Below are 17,008 nucleotides of genomic sequence, written 5' to 3' on the forward strand. Positions count from 1 at the left end.
AGTGTATCAATTATAAATGAATGCTCTTTTTTGCAATATAGCTTTGTTTGCTGAGATGAAATTGGCCTCCTAGCTGCATGGATTACTGATATGAATATAAGGGTTATGAGGGTGGGATGGAGTTTATAGGTTTACATTTTGAATGCAAACTAAGCCTTAACCTCAGCGAGTTCTCTCCAGCATGAATTAGCTGCCACCAACAAGCATGGGGTCGATTTGTCTGATTCTCAATGCAAATTATTAACAAAAGCCTCTTAAAAGTGGCTGGTTAGGGTTATGTTTTAAATGGAGGTTGAGGGGATGGGGGGGGGGGGATCTTTACCAAGCTTGTCTCTTTTTTTTCTTTTTTTGCAACTCTCACTTGAATAAAGCACCGCTACCCAAATTCTGTATGAAAGCAATACGGAAAAACACTTCTGACACAGTTATGAATGTTACCGACCCTGCAGATGATGTAATGTAAATGTTGAATAAGTTGAACGCAATGTTTTAAACAGCTGAGGACTGTCCAGATTATCAGAGACATTAATAAGTGCTCTACCTGGAATATTTAACATTTAAATGTTCTGCGCCCAACAGTTGTCAAGTTGCAAATAATCCTAGGTGTTTGTTTTTGCTTGAAGTGACTACCAGATGGGTGGTGTTTACTACGTTAGGACAATTCAGATAGTGACAGATAAGGCCACACAAATTCACACAAGAGTAAACTTTTAAATACTTTCCTGTGACATCACAATATTATAATATTATTGTCTAAACTTTCTGGCACTTATTGCACTTTCCTATGGAGCAAACACTACCCACCCACCTGGGTCCTAAGCAGGATAAAACAGTTCCCCGGTCTGTCCAGGCTTTCTTCTTAAAGGATTATTCTGATTCCCATTCACTGTGCTTTTATGCAACAAATAAGTGATGTCATGTGATGTCTGTCCTTCATAACTCATTTCTATCTGATTGTCCAGGGATAGAAATTCTGACCAGGCCTAAATTTCCTGTCTGGGCAAGTATAAAATGATCCTCAAGTCTGGCAGTGAGCTCCATCAGTATTTAGACTGTCAGTCACTGTGTAATATCACGTCCCAAAGTATGACAGGAGAGAATGTTTCTGAGAGTAAATCCCCCCTAAACTCAGTTTATCCACATCTGTAAACTAATTTAAATCATTCTGATATGATGATTCATATTATCCATTACAGTGAGTGGTTTCAGAATGATGTGACCTACATGAAAACGTGTTTTTTCAAGAACAATACCAGGAAAAATAATTGTTTCTTGGGGTTTTTAATTAGTGGCTGTTATCTTATTGTGATCACTCCCTGGAAATCAAAGTTGACCTGCCTTTTTAATCACAATGTGACCACATCACTGATTATGGAGACTTGGCATAACACCAAAGTGTCACTTTCCAAACACTTATGGATCTGACTGTGTGTATATGGCAGCCAAATAGAGCTGATATGGGTGTCAGTTGGTGTTATGCCTCAGCCTAAGTGAGTCCAAATTTGATTTTGTAGTTTTTATCATTATGATAGCGAGCAAAGACCAATAAAAAAATCTGCCAGAAATTGATTTGGACGCCATATCTGGAAAAACAATCACATCAGGGGAGCGTTCAGGACAAATGTTCCCTCTGGGCTGATAGTTTGGCAGGGAGGGACCGGCCCGGGCGTGGCTCGGTCTGCCGGTGTTTTCAGGTTCAGGATTTGTGCCACTGCACCACAGGAGAGGAGGGGGGAGGGAGGGGGGGGGAGGGGGGGGGACAGAAAAGATGCACGGAGGGATGAGAGAGGATGGGAGGGGTGGATAGAGGGGTGATGGTTGGGGTTAGACCGATATATGGAGCCGATATTGAGCCAATCTATGTCTATGATGGAGGTTCCTCCCTGACCACAGCTGCGTCAAGACAGTCTGGACCTTTTTTTTTTTTGGCACATTTTATTTCTTTAATTGTTCAAAAATGTTTTTTTTTGTTAGTTAATTCTTCATTTTAAGGCAGTAACCCACCTAAAATAATTTCATTTGTATTTGTTTCAGTGGAGAGTTTTAGTGTCCTAAGATGGTTGAAATGTTGTTTCAGAAGGTGTTTCCCATCCTGCAGAGACTAAAATTCTGGGGGAAACACTCATCAGTTGTCATTTGTTTTACATGAAAATGATCAAATTTAAAGATACTGAATATCGGCAAAAAATATCGGCTATGGGCAGCTTCACACCAAAAGTATCGGCCTTCAAAAAAACGATATCGGTCGAACCCTGGTGGAGGAGGGTGAAAAAGTGGGAGGGGTGCTCTCCAAGTCACCCGATTGGCTAATGTAACAGGGATGGGGGGGGGGGGGGGGGGGGAGCATCCCTCTCTGGGGTGCAATATATCAAATCTGCTGAGTCACTTTGCTGCATTGGAGCACAGGCCGCAGCCAATCAGCACGATGCTCTGAGGTCATGTTGACGAAGCCAGAGAATATGGATTCTGATCTGGAGGTTTTGTTGGTTAGACTGCGGAGAAGAGATGGAGATGATCAGTTTTCCTAGACCCAGGATCAGGAAATAGATTTAGATTCAGTCTCCAGTTTTCCATTAACCTTTATTTCTGAGCTGGGCGTAGGTAATATAATCCCAGATTGGTGCTCAATGGAAACTTCTATTGTTCTCAACTCGGTGTGGAAGAGATGTCTGGATAAAGTGTTTATGGGAAAGTAAATTGTTTTCACCTCTGTTATGCTTTTTCTAATGGGAAGACCAGTGTGGAAGAGATGTATGGATAAAGTGTTTATGTGACTATGATAACTTGGAAAAAAAAAAAAAAAAAAAAGAAGCAGCTATGTGATGGTATTTTGCATCAAAATGTACAGAAATATAAAGATCCACAGTATATTTCAACAGCCTCCCTCTTCATTTCATTTTACATTTACTAGTAAGGCTTTTTATTAAAACCCTGGAATCCAGAATTACTTCTAGTGAGAGCAACAGTGGAAAAAGCTTAAATTACTAGATCAGCAACATTACAAGGAAAAATCAACTTCCAACATGAGTTTTCTTGTCTCCTCATGACAATATGGTTGAAATCAATATCACAATAATCATAAGGATTTATTTCGATATTGATATACATCACATTAAATAATCAAATGAATGTTCATCCCATTGAACCGAATAAAAATGCTAGGAGTGATGTCCAACAAAACTGAAATTTTCAAATAAGCAATGTCCTTAAAATGTTTCATACCTGATTTTGTCAGAGTTTTTGAATCAAATTTGCTTGTTATCATTAGTTTAGCCAGCAGAATTAAGTCACAATATCCCCAAATCACCATTTCATGACAGTATGATTCCACTTCAAGACAATAAATGATAATACTGAATTATCGCCCAACCCTAACTATTACCCATTGGCATTTACTGTAGGTGTGGTAGATGCTATATTGAGGAAGCGGTGTGAGACAAACAGAGAGAAAGCAGAGGTTTTGGTTCCCGTAGTTTATAATTTATTTCAGTATGAACACACATACTGCTCTAACCGTCCGGCTCTGAGGTGCGACCAGAGAAGTTTCATTACAACAACAGACTTTACACAGGCGTCCAGTGACATGATAAGGGCACAGCAGGGTGGGAAAACAGTATCAATTCAGAGAGTTTTGTGATTTTGTTCATTGTTGGCACACAGAATAGCTTCACGACCTTAAAACAGTGTCCAGTGGTTAAAATAACAACATCAAGCTCTGCTTTCTTTATGTAGCTGCAGCGGTCTGACAAGGCAAAACATAAGACACACAAAGACATTTGATTTCCAGGCACATCATGCGTGACCATTTAAGTGACCTTTCAACCCAGTCACATGACCGAGACGATGATCGTCGTACCCATAATTCCCTGCTCTAGACACGGCAACACTACGAGAACGTCCTGGGATGAGGTGATTGTGCTTCTTAGTTGTCGTCGTTCCCAACAACAACTAATCTAAAAGGCTTTAAAACAGTAGATGCCAACAGATTACATGAAGGATTTGTTACTTCATATACAGTAATAGTAATTATTCTGTGAATGTTATACAGTACGACCAAATAAGTATATTCTAACACTCTACACTCTACTGTATCTCAGCCAATTAGTTACCAGACCATTCCTTGTAACTTCTGATGGCTGAAAACTTGATGAACTTTTTTCCAAACAATTCCTCTCCATCATGGAGCTAAAGAGAAGCAGCAGTTGTGGTAAAAAGTGTGACCTCAACAGTGATTCCATCTATTTACACCAACTCAGCTGCAATGACATCTGTTCAATACAACATGAACCAAATTTAAACCCTTCCAAGTGCTATAAATTAGTGGGAAAAACAATTTACAACTGTTGCAGGCCAACATCCTGATGTCCAAGTTGGAAAAAGGAAAAAAAGGCGAGAGAAATTTTGTGACCAGAAATGATTTGACAAGAAGCTTTCATATTACTGACAGATGGGACAGTGATCTAGAAAGGAAAGAGAACCCTGATATAAGAGTTAAACGTTTTGACAGAATTCATCTTCTATATATTATGTACTTTGTATACAGAGCACTGCTTACAAAGAGAACTGGCTGTGTGTGTGTGTGTAAGTGTCTTTCTCAAATCATTGCACCTCCCAAAAAAGGAATAAACCTTCTTACAACAGAAAGGCATCTCAACTGTCCTCCCATTGGTTTAATCACTACTGCAGTTTAACCAATCAGAGGAGAGGATGCAGTGCATTATCAACACACAAACAAGAGCGGGGGGGGGGGTGGTGGGTGGCGGGGCATAGGGCACACACATCACATGACGAGACTTCCCGTTGCAGACAGGAAGCAGGAAGTGGGCGGAGAGGGACGTGGCCTCTACTGGACCTTGGTGACGGCGTCATGGATGGACTGGGCGATGTAGTCGATGTTCTTGGTGGTCAGGCCGCACATGTTGATGCGACCGCTGGCCATCAGGTACACGTGCTTCTCTTTGATCATGTACTCCACCTGCTTGGCTGCGGGACGAATCGCAACACAGAGACAGAGGTCAGTCAGAATGTAGAAGAAGCACCGATGCTGCATGTTTTAAAAAAGGGCTAATCAATATTTGTTCTGAAGGCCAGTATGTACGGCTGGATGCCTGGGGACTTGAGTCACATGACTTGGACTCGAGTCGCAGTTTTAATTGCTTGAGACTTGACCTGATGCATGAAGAGAAGACTTGAGACTGGACTTGACTTGGGTTCTGCTGACTTATTGGGACTTGACTCTGACTTGAAAAGGTTTCTAAAGTCTTGACTTGAGATCTTGTGTTTGTGTAAATGTCTTAGATTGAAAGTGATGAGATTTGTTCCAGCAGACGACTGAATTTAAATTCTGTTTCTGAATTTGTATGGAATGATTGAATTTATTGTTGTAAAGTTGAAACTGATTATAGAAATCAAACTCATGATGCTCTTACCAAGTTTTGATCCTATTAAAACCATATTGCATTGAAAAGTCCTAGATATTTAGTTTTCTTTAAGATAATTTAAGAAAATTGATACTGGACTCCTGGACTACTGGATACTGGATTTGTTCTGATTTGACTTGCTGTTCTACATTTAGACTTGAGACTTGACATTAATGACTTGACTTGGTAGTCTACATTTAGACTTGGGACTTGACTTGAGACTTGTGCCTCAAGACTTGAGACTGACTTGGGACTCGAGCAAAGTCGACTTGGTCACAGCTCTGCCAAACACCTTTCTTTGATGTTGCCTACAGCAACAGTGTCAATATTGAGGAGGCGGGTGCAAAGCTCGCTTATGACTGCGTCCACGGCTCGGTCTAAACCATGAGTATCAATATTTACGTTCGCCGTGGACATCAGGTTCCGGGTGACATGTTCGGCAACCAATAAAACGCAACAAAAGTTGAGCACATTCTGATTACAGCACATTAGCTGCGTTTACATGGAGCCTTTTAATCAGAATAGTAGCCCAATCAGAATAAAAATGCCTCATATAAACGCCTCAGTCAGAATAAACTGGCTGATCCGAATGAAATTTAATCCTTTCATAACCCGGTCGATGGATAAAATTCTGATCACTTTCTTTATCTCGCCTCTTTCTGCACATGCTCACGCATTTAACGTTAAGTAACGTAAATAACGTTACTCCTTTTTTCCTAGAGGATTCAAATGGATGTGCTTGTTATTAACCCCGGGGCGCTCGGGCTTGATGTAGGCGGTGCAGCCCGTTTTTATATCAAGTCCTGACTCCGCCTCTCCAGGCCAGTTTCAGTTTAAGCGGTGAAAATTACAAATGGACCCAATCATTGCGGGGGCAAAACAAAATGTCTTTTTCTGACACTTATGGAGTCGTATGTTTTGATAAAACTGTTGCTTCATCAGAAAGAACAGCAGTAAAGAAATAACCGACGCAGGCCCATCTTTTAAAAACTGTACTTTTATAAAAGAGTGCTGGATTCGCTGTTTTGCGCATGTCAGAAACTTTTATTCTGATTAAATACTGTGGAGCATGTAAACGCACAGCACAATGCGTTATATTTAGCGCTCATGTAAACACTTGCGTAGCAATCTTCCTTCGGAATGATTTCATTCAGAATGAAAAAAAAAGTCTCATGTAACCACAGCTATTGATGAGCTCCATGTCAGGTTTCTAGACTGTCACCTTCCAGCTGGATGGAAGGCTAGCTCACCAGGCTATAGAGCTGGATATATACATCACAATTTAATTTTTTCCCTATTCAGAATCAATTGTGCAAATTTTGATACTGACCCCATTAACTTATACTACTTATTGTCATCATCCCTGGAGGGAGGTGAGGCTCAGCTACAGAACAGCTAGTAGGGACTCAGTGTCTTGCTCAAGGACACTTCAGCAGGGTGGATGGTTACCGACATGGGGGTTTGAACCTAGGGCAGTGTCTCTACTCTCTACACCACTCTGTTGTCCTTAATGTTTCCATGTAAACAACTAAATACAAGTGTGTTTGTGTGTGTGTGTGTGTGTGTGTCTGTGTGTTCCACTCACGGTTGAGGCCGGTGAAGCTGAACATGCCAATCTGCTGGGTGATGTGGTCCCAGGTCCCCGGGGTGCCAAGAGCCTGCAGCTTGGCCTTCAGCTGGTCCCTCATCAACAGAACCCGGTCAGCCATGGTCTTCACATTATCTTTCCTATGGACAGAAGGAGGGATGGAGGAGGGAGAGAGGGGAGGAAGGGAAGGAGGAGAGGGGAATTGAGGAGACAGGAGATGAGAAGAGCAGGAACCAAGAGAAGGAAAGAGATGGAAAATGAGCAGCAATGAAGAGTCAAGAACAGAAGAGAAGAGGGGCAACAGAAGACGAGACAGCAAAACGCAAAAAAGAGCAGAAAATGAGAGAGGAGAACAGAAGAGAGAAAAGAAAAGAAGAACGACAAAACTTGACATGAGACTTTGAAGCTGCCTCTCAAGCTGAGCTACATCAAGTTCCTGCATTACAGACTTTGACGGCATTCAAGCGTTAAGAGTTGCTTAAATATTTTAAAGGAAGTTGGGAAAAGCTAGGCGTGCGTCTGCTGCGATCACATTTAATCCATCATGCATTCATGTTGCTGTGAGCTCTGTGCAAAGCTCTGAGAGCAAGGGTCCTGTGACTCAAACATATTGAGAGGAAGCTGCTCAGGCCTGGTTATCGACTGTAGCATTGCAGCAAAAGTTTTCTTAACTTTTATTCACGGATGAAATTATTTCATCATGAAAATATCATGGAGAGCTAGCTAAAAATAGGTAAAACGTTTGGTTTATGCCTAACATAATCCACACCTAAGTAGAATAAATGTAACACATGCAATCTAATGCATCTGCAATAGAATGCTGCAGCAGTAACAGATTCTTCCATTCTGAATTTAATGAAATTCCACTGGACAATGCATTCAACATATTAAGTATGATATGGGTTATTGTATGTGTATAGGATTATAAAAGTTGCAGACTTAAGTCAATCCTCTGTAAATCAATCCTTATGCCAGTGTTTCCCATATAATATTTAGGAGACCCACACAGGTAAATTAAAAGCTCCCAAATAATTTTGGTTTACAGTCATTTATGGTGCTGTGATGCATGAAACTGACATTCAAACCTGGCATTTTCTTTCATGTAACCTTCACAAAAGCACAATTTAATGTTGTCAAACACTGAAAGCGTGTTAGTCAACTACAATGACCATAATTCATTGTGCCTATGACACACCACAGGAGGTAACCCATTTGTAATTAGCTGTATGTTGTAATTGCTTTATTGAACTACTGATAAACAGATGGGAATAGTCATCTCATGATGCAGTCTGAAAAATATGAGATTCTGGGCACACTGGATGAAATGTGAACAACAGTTTGGACCGTACCATTCAGCGAAGAGCTCGGGGCAGTTGAGGGTTTTGCTGACGATGCGCGCTCCCTGGGACGGCGGGTTGGACCAGGTCGTTCTGACGATCTTCTCCATCTGGGACAGGATGCGGGTCAGGTTCTCGTTGTCCCGGGCAACCACTGTCAGGTTACCCACTCTCTCATCTGAGTAAGACAAAGACGGAGAGGGTGGAGGGATTACATAAAAACATCTGCAGCTCGGTGGAGGTCTTGGTCTTGGTGTTCTATTTTAAGAATGAACTACATCTTCAGTAAGGACGGCCCCAGAGGGAATGGGACCATTAATGCCTTGCTCTACCCAATCAGTTACAAATTAGAACGCTACTGGGAAAAAAAGTCTTCACCAGCCAAAAAGTTTGTTTCAGACACTGGTGCCATGCTGCCCACTGAGCGGCACAGGACCACAGGATTACATTTAAGTGCATGTGTGTGCACTCACTGTAAAGGCCAAAGTTCTTGGAGAAGGACTGGGCTACGAAGAGCTCAAAGCCCTCGGAGACGAAGTAGCGGATGGCCCAGGCGTCTTTATCCAGACTGCCAGAGGCGAAGCCCTGGTAGGCCGAGTCAAAGAACACAAACAAGTTCCTCCTCTAGAGAGAGAAAGAGAGAAAGACACAAATACAGTATATGAAGAGAGAGGGAGGAACAAACAGCACAAGGTGAGGAAAATCTCCTCAGAAAAAGACAGATATCATGTCATCAATTTATCATCCATCCATCCTAAATTTAACCTGGTAGTCTCATCGCAACTAAGAATCTTCAAAAGAGGAGCATCAAGACAAACATAAAAGCTGCGGATAACACACAAAACTGTGTATTAATAGTATGAAACGATCAGTACAGAAGCATCTAAGCATGCAGAAGTGCACTGAGACAACTATACAAGTGCACATATCTACACAATGTAGATATTACATTGGATATGTGCATTGTTTGATGGAAGAACCAGATGTCCAGAAAAAGTGACAATGTGCAGAGCCCTCATTCGTTGTGATATGACCTGAAGGCTACTGCAGCAGCGAGAGCCCTTTACCTTCATGATCTCCGCTATCTTCTTCCACTCCTCCTGGTTGGGGTCGGTGCCGGTGGGGTTGTGGGCGCAGGCGTGGAGGACGAAGATGGAATGTTCTGGAGCTTTCTGAGAGAGAGGAAGAGGAGGGGAGGGAGGAGTAGAAGACCACATTAAATAATCATTTTGAAACCATGATCCCTCTTCCTATGTCTACTTTTGTCCCTTTGTCTCTTTCATTTTCTCATTTTCTCTCGTTTCCATCTCTCTTTTTCTTTGCTTTTGTTTCTATTTGTTTGCTCTATCGGTTCCTAACACACAGCGTGGTGAGCAAGCAATGGTAGCTAAATTCAAGGAGAAACACTGAATCCTTGAAATGTTTTGGCATGCAAGTGGTCAAATTTAAACATATCGGCACAAAATATCAGTTATTGGCAGCTTTGTTTCAAAAATATCTGTAGCGACCTTTATTAATCATATTGGTTGAATCCTCCTCCAAGTATCCATGCAGCCCTGCACCCTTCCCTCCTCCCCTCCTCACCTCCAGGTCGTCCAGGAGCCCGCTGAGGTCCAGGCCCCTCTTGGCAGCGTCCCAGTAGTGGTAGGGCCGGATGTCTTTGAAGCCGGCGTCGGCAAACACAGCATTGTGGTTCTCTGGGAAAAAAGCAGCAGATGTTTAAAATCTCAAGTAAACTACGAAACTGACTGTAACCCCACTGCTGTTACTGCCCTTTTCACCATAAAGGCAGCGGAATACTAACAACAAAGTCATATTTGCCTGGAATAGGATCACTGTCGAACACGCCACCACATACTGTACATCACTGTGGCTTTGTGTTGTATCTTTATTGACACTCCACATTAGTCTCATTACAGAGCGAGCAATCAATATGTTGAAAAAGATGAAAAAGACATGTTTTCGATGCTTTTGGGTTTGATTTTTGGAAGATCCACTAGCCCTAAATGAGTGTATTGCAGAGCTGCGCACCCAGGTGAGACATAACTCTATAGTGCATGAGATTTTGGTCAGAGTCCACTGGTAAGATGGAAAAATCTGGGAAAATAGGGTCCAGGTCGAAATGGACAGAATTATGCTTTAAAGAGTGAAAAGCATGCTACTGAAAATACCATCTGCTACTGGCTGATCTTTGGTACCAGGTGTCACCTTGGTTGTCACCTTGTATAGAGAATAACATGTATTGACATCACCTGGCACCAAAGATCAGCCAATAGCAGATGGCCACTTTAGTAGCATCCTTTTTACCATTAGATGTCAGGCTTCAAACAGATTTGGGTTTGTGGTTTAGTTACTCTTTAATGTTTGTTCCAGTCTAATGGAACATAACATGTTTCATAGCAAATCTCCCTGAGGGACTCCTGCCTCAAACCTGTGGCCTTCCAGTTACGGGACGATCTTTCTAACCACATGGAAACCCTGCCGCACTAGAGCGGTCTACTGACCCCAGGTGGGCGCGGAGACGTAGACGGGCGTGGCCGTGTTGTTGACGCCGTTGTACCAGCGCCGCAGGAACTCCGCCCCGATCCTCAACGCACCCGTCCCGCCCAGAGCCTGGACTCCTCCCACCTGGGAGAGGAGAGGAGACGAGGAAAGGAGGAGGGAAAATGGTGAGATATGAATAATATAAGAGGGAGGTTTTGAGCTTTGAGCCAAGAGGTGGGATGACCAGAAGGTCAAAATTGTTCAAGACAAACCAATCAGGACCATGGAACTGATGACGTAATAACTTGTCAAAATGTAATAAATTAAATGTAATAAATGGGTTGAAAATGTAAAAAAAAACTAGTTAATGTAATAAATTGTTGGTTAATGGAATAACATCACATTATGACATTAACTGGTGATTACTACTTAACAAGAAGTGTAACATATTTTCTTTTCTGTAGCATATAACTGATGATGTAATAATAATAATAATAATAATAATAATAATAATAATAATATAGACAAATAATGTAATAACTCATAAGAATAAGACAAATGTATTACATTTTCGCGTCATTACATTATTAGTCCGTAGTATTACATCATCAGTTAAGAATATGTAACACACTTGAACACATGAAAAATTAATCATGAATTAATGTACTAAAGTGATGTTATTTTACATTATCCAGGAATTTATTACACATACATACACAGGTTCATGTAAACAGATTAACTTGAATAAGACTTTAATAGCCGGGTTACTCTGCATGCAAACGCAGCCAATGTGTAGAGTGTGCTTAGTATGAGAGTGCATGTGTGTATCTGTGTGTGTGTGTGTGTGTGTGTGTGCGTGTGTGTGTGTCCCTCCTACCCTGTTCTCCTGGATGGCGGCGCTGTCGTCTCCCAGGGCGACCTTGGAGGAGGCGGAGCGGAACTCGGGCAGGCCGAGGATGGGCAGGTACTCGTGGTTCAGGCTGCCGTCCTCCACGATCAGCCGCTCCACCTTCTTCACCACCGGCAGCACCCAGGGGAGACAGTCATCCGTACGGTAGGCTGGAGGGGACACAAAGCCACAAGAACACTATATATCAACAACAGGCCACAGAGCTCCAGTTCTGCATCCGCTGACGAGAAGGCAAAGATTAAAGTCGTCATGTGGCTTAAAGTGAGTTGTGTTTGAAATTGGGCAAATACACAAAATAATAACCTGCAACATTTTCACATGAATAATGCTCTCTTTGCCGTACAAAGCTAATCTATGTGAATATATTTTGATTAATAACCTTTAGGGCTGCAACTAACGATTATTTTCATTGTCGATTAATCTGTCGATTATTTTCTCGATTAATCGATTAGTTGTTTGGTTTATAAAATGTCAGAAAATTGTGAAAAATGTGGATCAGTGTTTCCCAAAGCCCAAGATGACGTCCTCAAATGTCTTGTTTTGTCCACAACCCAAAGATATTCAGTTTACTGTCATAGAGGAGTAAAGAAACCAGAAAATATTCACATTTAAGAAGCTGGAATCAGAGAATTTTGACTTATTTTTCTTAAAAAATTACTCAAACCGATTATCAAAATAGTTGGCGATTAATTTAACAACTAATCGATTAATCGTTGCAGCTCTAATAACCTTAGTGAATATTAGGGCTGGGTGATATATCAATATTATATCGATATCGTGATATGAGACTAGATATCGTCTTAGATTTTGGATATCGTAATATTGTGATATGGCATAAGTGTTGTCTTTTCCTGGTTTTAAAGGCTGCATTACAATAAAGTGATGTAATTTTCTGAACTTACCAGACTAGTTACCAGACAGTTCTAAAACAGGGAAGGAAACCCTGTCTTTGCATTTTATTTTGATCACAGTCTTGTTTTAATGAAAGTGCTTGTGACATCTCACATGTGGCTTTGACTTACAACTGAACATTTAGCCCACTTTGTAGAAAATACCGAGATATATATTGTGTATCGCCATTCAGCCTAAAAATACCGAGATATGATTTTTGGTCCACATCGCCCAGCCCTAGTGAATATTATGCAAGCAGCAGTTCCAGAAGAACTACAGAAACATATAGCACCATTTCTCAAAATGTGATGTCAAGGATCTTTTTATCTTTTAGTTCTAAGAATAATAGCCATAATAATAATAATCACGCAGTCTGAAATGATAAGGAGAGGGGGAGGGAGAGAGAGAGAGAGAAACAAGAGTATTTCATTTCATTCTGTACCACACACACTCCCTGAAGGTCACCCTGAATAGAGAGACTAAAGTCTATATGTGCATGAAAGTGTGTGTGTGTGTGTGTGTGTGTGTGTGTGGTGCATGGTTGACTCCTGTGGAACTCGTGCTCCCTTCTTTGAAAGCGGTCCAACTCCTGGCTGGGCCTGTATCAAATGACAGGCCACAGCAGAGAGTTTTCCTCCATGTAGCTGCAGCTCAGCTCAGCTCTCTGTGCCACGTTGAGCTAAAGACGCTGTGAGTGAGTCAAACATTCAAAACAGACCAGGAAGGGACGGGACGGGACAGGCCGGGTGTAGTTTAAAGGTTAGACAAGCAGGTTTGTGAGTGGAAGGTTGTTGACTTGAATCGGTGGAACAGCTGGAAAGATCTGTGTGTGTGTGGGGGGGGAAAGTGAACGGGAGACGCTCTCCTGTCCTGCCACAGCTGCCACTTCACCGCGAACCACACTTAAAGCCTAGGTCACACTACAAGACTGTTCACACCAGGCAACAGGGCAAAGACGGGGCGTCACGCATATGGAGAGCTGCAGATCACTGGTCTTCTAATGCGGGAAGAAGAGGAAACAAACAACTAGGCCTATATGATCACACACTCCCCGATTTTGTCTTTCAAAAACATTTTCCTATTTGTCCAGAACAATTCACTGTAAATACAACTACAAAATAGCTGAGCTGTCATTTCTTGCTTCATAGTACATTAGCTGCAGTTTACATTTACATTACAAATGTATTTTGAAGTGACACTGTTACAAGGATAAGACTGATGAAGAATTTTGTATGCAACTTTTTTCACTTGTTATTGCATATTGATGTGTATTGATCCGAGCATGATGCCATCTTATACCACTTTTATATGAGGTTTATTCCTCAAAAAATAATATAGACAAAGATATTTTCACAAAACCACTGCATCTTTTAGGAGTGAGCTCAGTGTGATTTCTTAAGAGAGATATTCTTTAAAAACACTTTTTCTGTTCCCTGGACATGTTTTCCATACAAATATAAGGCTGACATGCATGGTGAAGGGTATAGGGGTGACTCCTACTGTTTGCCATCCATATTAAATTCTTACTCTTTCTCTCCAAATCCACACAGCACATTAATTTCACCTGAAGCAGTGATCATTTACTACCAATCTAAGGGTGTGTATCCCAGGAAATAGAGATCTTAAAGTCTTGGCTAGAGCATGCAGGTGAGGCACATTGGGCAGCATTTATCCTGTGCTCATTATATCCAGACCTAACTGGTTTGGGGCACAGATAAATATTTTGGCAATCAGCTCCAACCAAGGTCTACACCTGGTGATTTCATTGGTTAACACACCTTCAACCAGAGAGGAGGAGCTAATCAGTGAAGTCACCCGCTGTCACCTAGTGTTTGGCTGGAATGAAAACCTGCAGACTCTCGGAGCTCCTTGGCACGATTGCCCATCCCATCTTAGTTATTCCTTGTGTCAATAGAACTTAGACTTTTTAAATATTAAAGACTAGTAAAGAAAAAAAGCATGTAGGTTTCATTTTATTTTGAGGCATCCAATGTACAAATTGATTAGAGATGGCATCATTGGCCTTGCCAGCTCGTCATTGTGTTGTTTCTAAAGGTTTAAGAACTGATAAGATCAGATGTTGACATTCGGATGCTTTGAAGACATCAAACCAGGAAGTCCTAGTCTTCATGCTCCTGGTGCTGCCAGGGCTTAAAAGATGCCAGGATGCTACATACCTGCGCATCAGCATCTGCCCGTAGAGTCTATGTTTATGTTTATGTTTATTTAAGGATCCCCATTAGAAGCACATGGATGTGCCTCTAGTCTTCCTGGGGTCCCTGTTTAAATACTGGAGCATGACATGTCCAAGGCTGCGCCACTAGAAGTGAGACACTGGGACAAGTCAGTGTGACATCTACAGTATTTTAGACCTTGACAAACACGAGAACCTGCTGTTCTCTCTAAATGAGTGGGGCTTGCTGGCTTCCTGCCCAGGAAACCCGAGGCAGGGCTGCTGTGCTTTGACATGGCCGAAACCTCATGTTTTTAATGCAATAAAGATATTTTTCTACAGAGCGAGTGTTGAGCCTTAGTGTTTTTTTTAAATCCCTTTACTGACCCCTTTACTTGGTTAAGCACAACTCAGTTCAACTCAGTTCATCTCAGTGCTTTGACTTGGGGAAATGACGACAGAGCAGAGCAGTCACAAGACGAGTCACTGCTTCATTAAATTCTAATTCCAATCAATCACTTTTTATCATCATTCAGTGATTGATTCAGTATCCAGAATATAGCAATTATATTTCCACACTAGTGTTGTCAGGAGTAGTTTTCCATATTAGGGCAACTCATTTATCGATGTAGCCTCACTGTTAGCGTCTCTACCGGCTAACGGTTGCTGTCAAAACACCTGATCCTGTCAGTGGCTGCTTGCTAGCTGGATTGCTAGCTTGTACGAAGGTCAAAGCAAAGAGCTGCTAACGTTAGTCGGCATGCTCTGTGGCGCTGCTCGACACTGACAGACCAACCGACAGAGCTAACGCAGGCTAGCAGGCGCAAGCACGGTCGGTGGCAGGACCGTCGGTTGCTAGGCTAACTCACTGTCAGTAAGCTAGCATTAACTAGCAAGTAGCAAACCATCTCTTACCTCCTACTCCCAAATTCACCTTCTGCGGGTGGGAGTCCTCTCTGAAGTCCGCGGTGAGTTTGAACACGGCCACGGGAGGAGCCTGCGGGACCTCGCTGAATATGGACATGGCTCTTGTCAGGTCAGATCCCGGTGCGGCTCGGAGTGAGTGAGGAGGAGACGGCGGTGAGAGAGAGAGAGAGAGGCTGCTGCGAGAGACGGAGAGACGGGGCCCGGGGTTCACCTTCAACCCGCTTCAGGACTATCCGATATGGGCGTCTATACAGCGACCAATAGGATGGCACGTAACACCGACGTGATTCTGGGGTAGCCAATGAGAGGAGAGTACGTTAAAGGTCTGCAAAGGGAATCGAATGTTATAGCTTACCTGAGCAAGATATAATACAAACATCTTTTTAGGCTCACATAAATCGCCATGATATAAATGAATGCTTTCCTGACTGTTTAATTGATTTTTGTTTTTATTGATGGTTGTTTGTTTGCTTCATGGTGACCACCGACTGGATGTAATGGTTTACCTCTAACTTTTTTTTTACCCTCTCCATCACTGCTATGCATGAGGTCACTCTTCTGTTGTGCTTTAGAGGTGTGATGTGTATTTATGCATGGCTGGTGATAATACCGTAGATAAGCATCACAGTCATGAATGGCATGTCAGCATGTCTCATGTTCTGCCACCAGAGGTCAGTGTAACCAAGCAAAGGAATGTGCATGTTCAGAATGACCGGTCTCTCTCTCTCTCTCTCTCTCTCTCTCTCTCTCTCTCTCTCTCTCTCTCTCTCTCTCTCTCTCTCTCGTAGTTCAATTCAGTTCAAAGATGCTTTATCAGCATCACTGTCACTTTGTCACATAACAAAACTGCCAAAGCAGTTCACAATATTACGTCATATATAACGATCATATCAAAACAAAACAGAGAAACAATCTCTTTCTCTCTCTCTCTCTCTCTCTCTCTCTCTCTCTCTCTCTTTCACTCTCTTTCCCTATCTCTCCCTCTCTCTCTCTATCTATTCTTAACCTTTATCTGGCCAACCTGTTTCATTTCAACAAGGTCTGGCAAACGGTTCGGACATGTGACCAGCTTTCTGCGTTTTTTTTATTGTAGCTCACACAAAAGCAAAATCATGGATCTTTCTTTGTCTCTTTCTCTCTCTCCCTCTCTCTCTCTCTCTCTCTCTCTCTCACACACACACACACACATTAGACAGCCGTGTGGATTTAGACCCACTAGGTGGTTCATCCTCATCTCTTCTGTTAGGAAACTTTGTACAAACATCCAGGTGTGGTTCT

General features: G+C 42.1%; 1 protein-coding gene across 1 annotated transcript; it reads right to left on the reverse strand.

The window, feature by feature from the left end:
- Positions 1-3,458: 3,458 nt before the first annotated feature.
- On the reverse strand, positions 3,459-15,947 carry LOC139639425 (aspartate aminotransferase, cytoplasmic-like). The gene is made up of 9 exons (XM_071513516.1): positions 15,719-15,947; positions 11,707-11,888; positions 10,850-10,973; positions 9,930-10,042; positions 9,413-9,517; positions 8,819-8,969; positions 8,358-8,523; positions 7,006-7,148; positions 3,459-4,983 (listed from the first exon to the last, which is right to left on the reverse strand). The coding sequence occupies exons 1-9, from the start codon at positions 15,825-15,827 to the stop codon at positions 4,844-4,846; spliced, it is 1,233 nt and encodes a 410-aa protein (XP_071369617.1). The 5' UTR covers positions 15,828-15,947; the 3' UTR covers positions 3,459-4,843.
- Positions 15,948-17,008: the final 1,061 nt, after the last annotated feature.

The sequence above is a fragment of the Centroberyx affinis genome, unplaced genomic scaffold, assembly GCF_046629955.1.
Source record: "Centroberyx affinis isolate AG114_WGS23_722 - 3 ecotype Tasmania unplaced genomic scaffold, CSIRO-AGI_Caff_v1 ptg007265l_1, whole genome shotgun sequence".
Classification (NCBI taxonomy): domain Eukaryota; kingdom Metazoa; phylum Chordata; class Actinopteri; order Beryciformes; family Berycidae; genus Centroberyx; species Centroberyx affinis.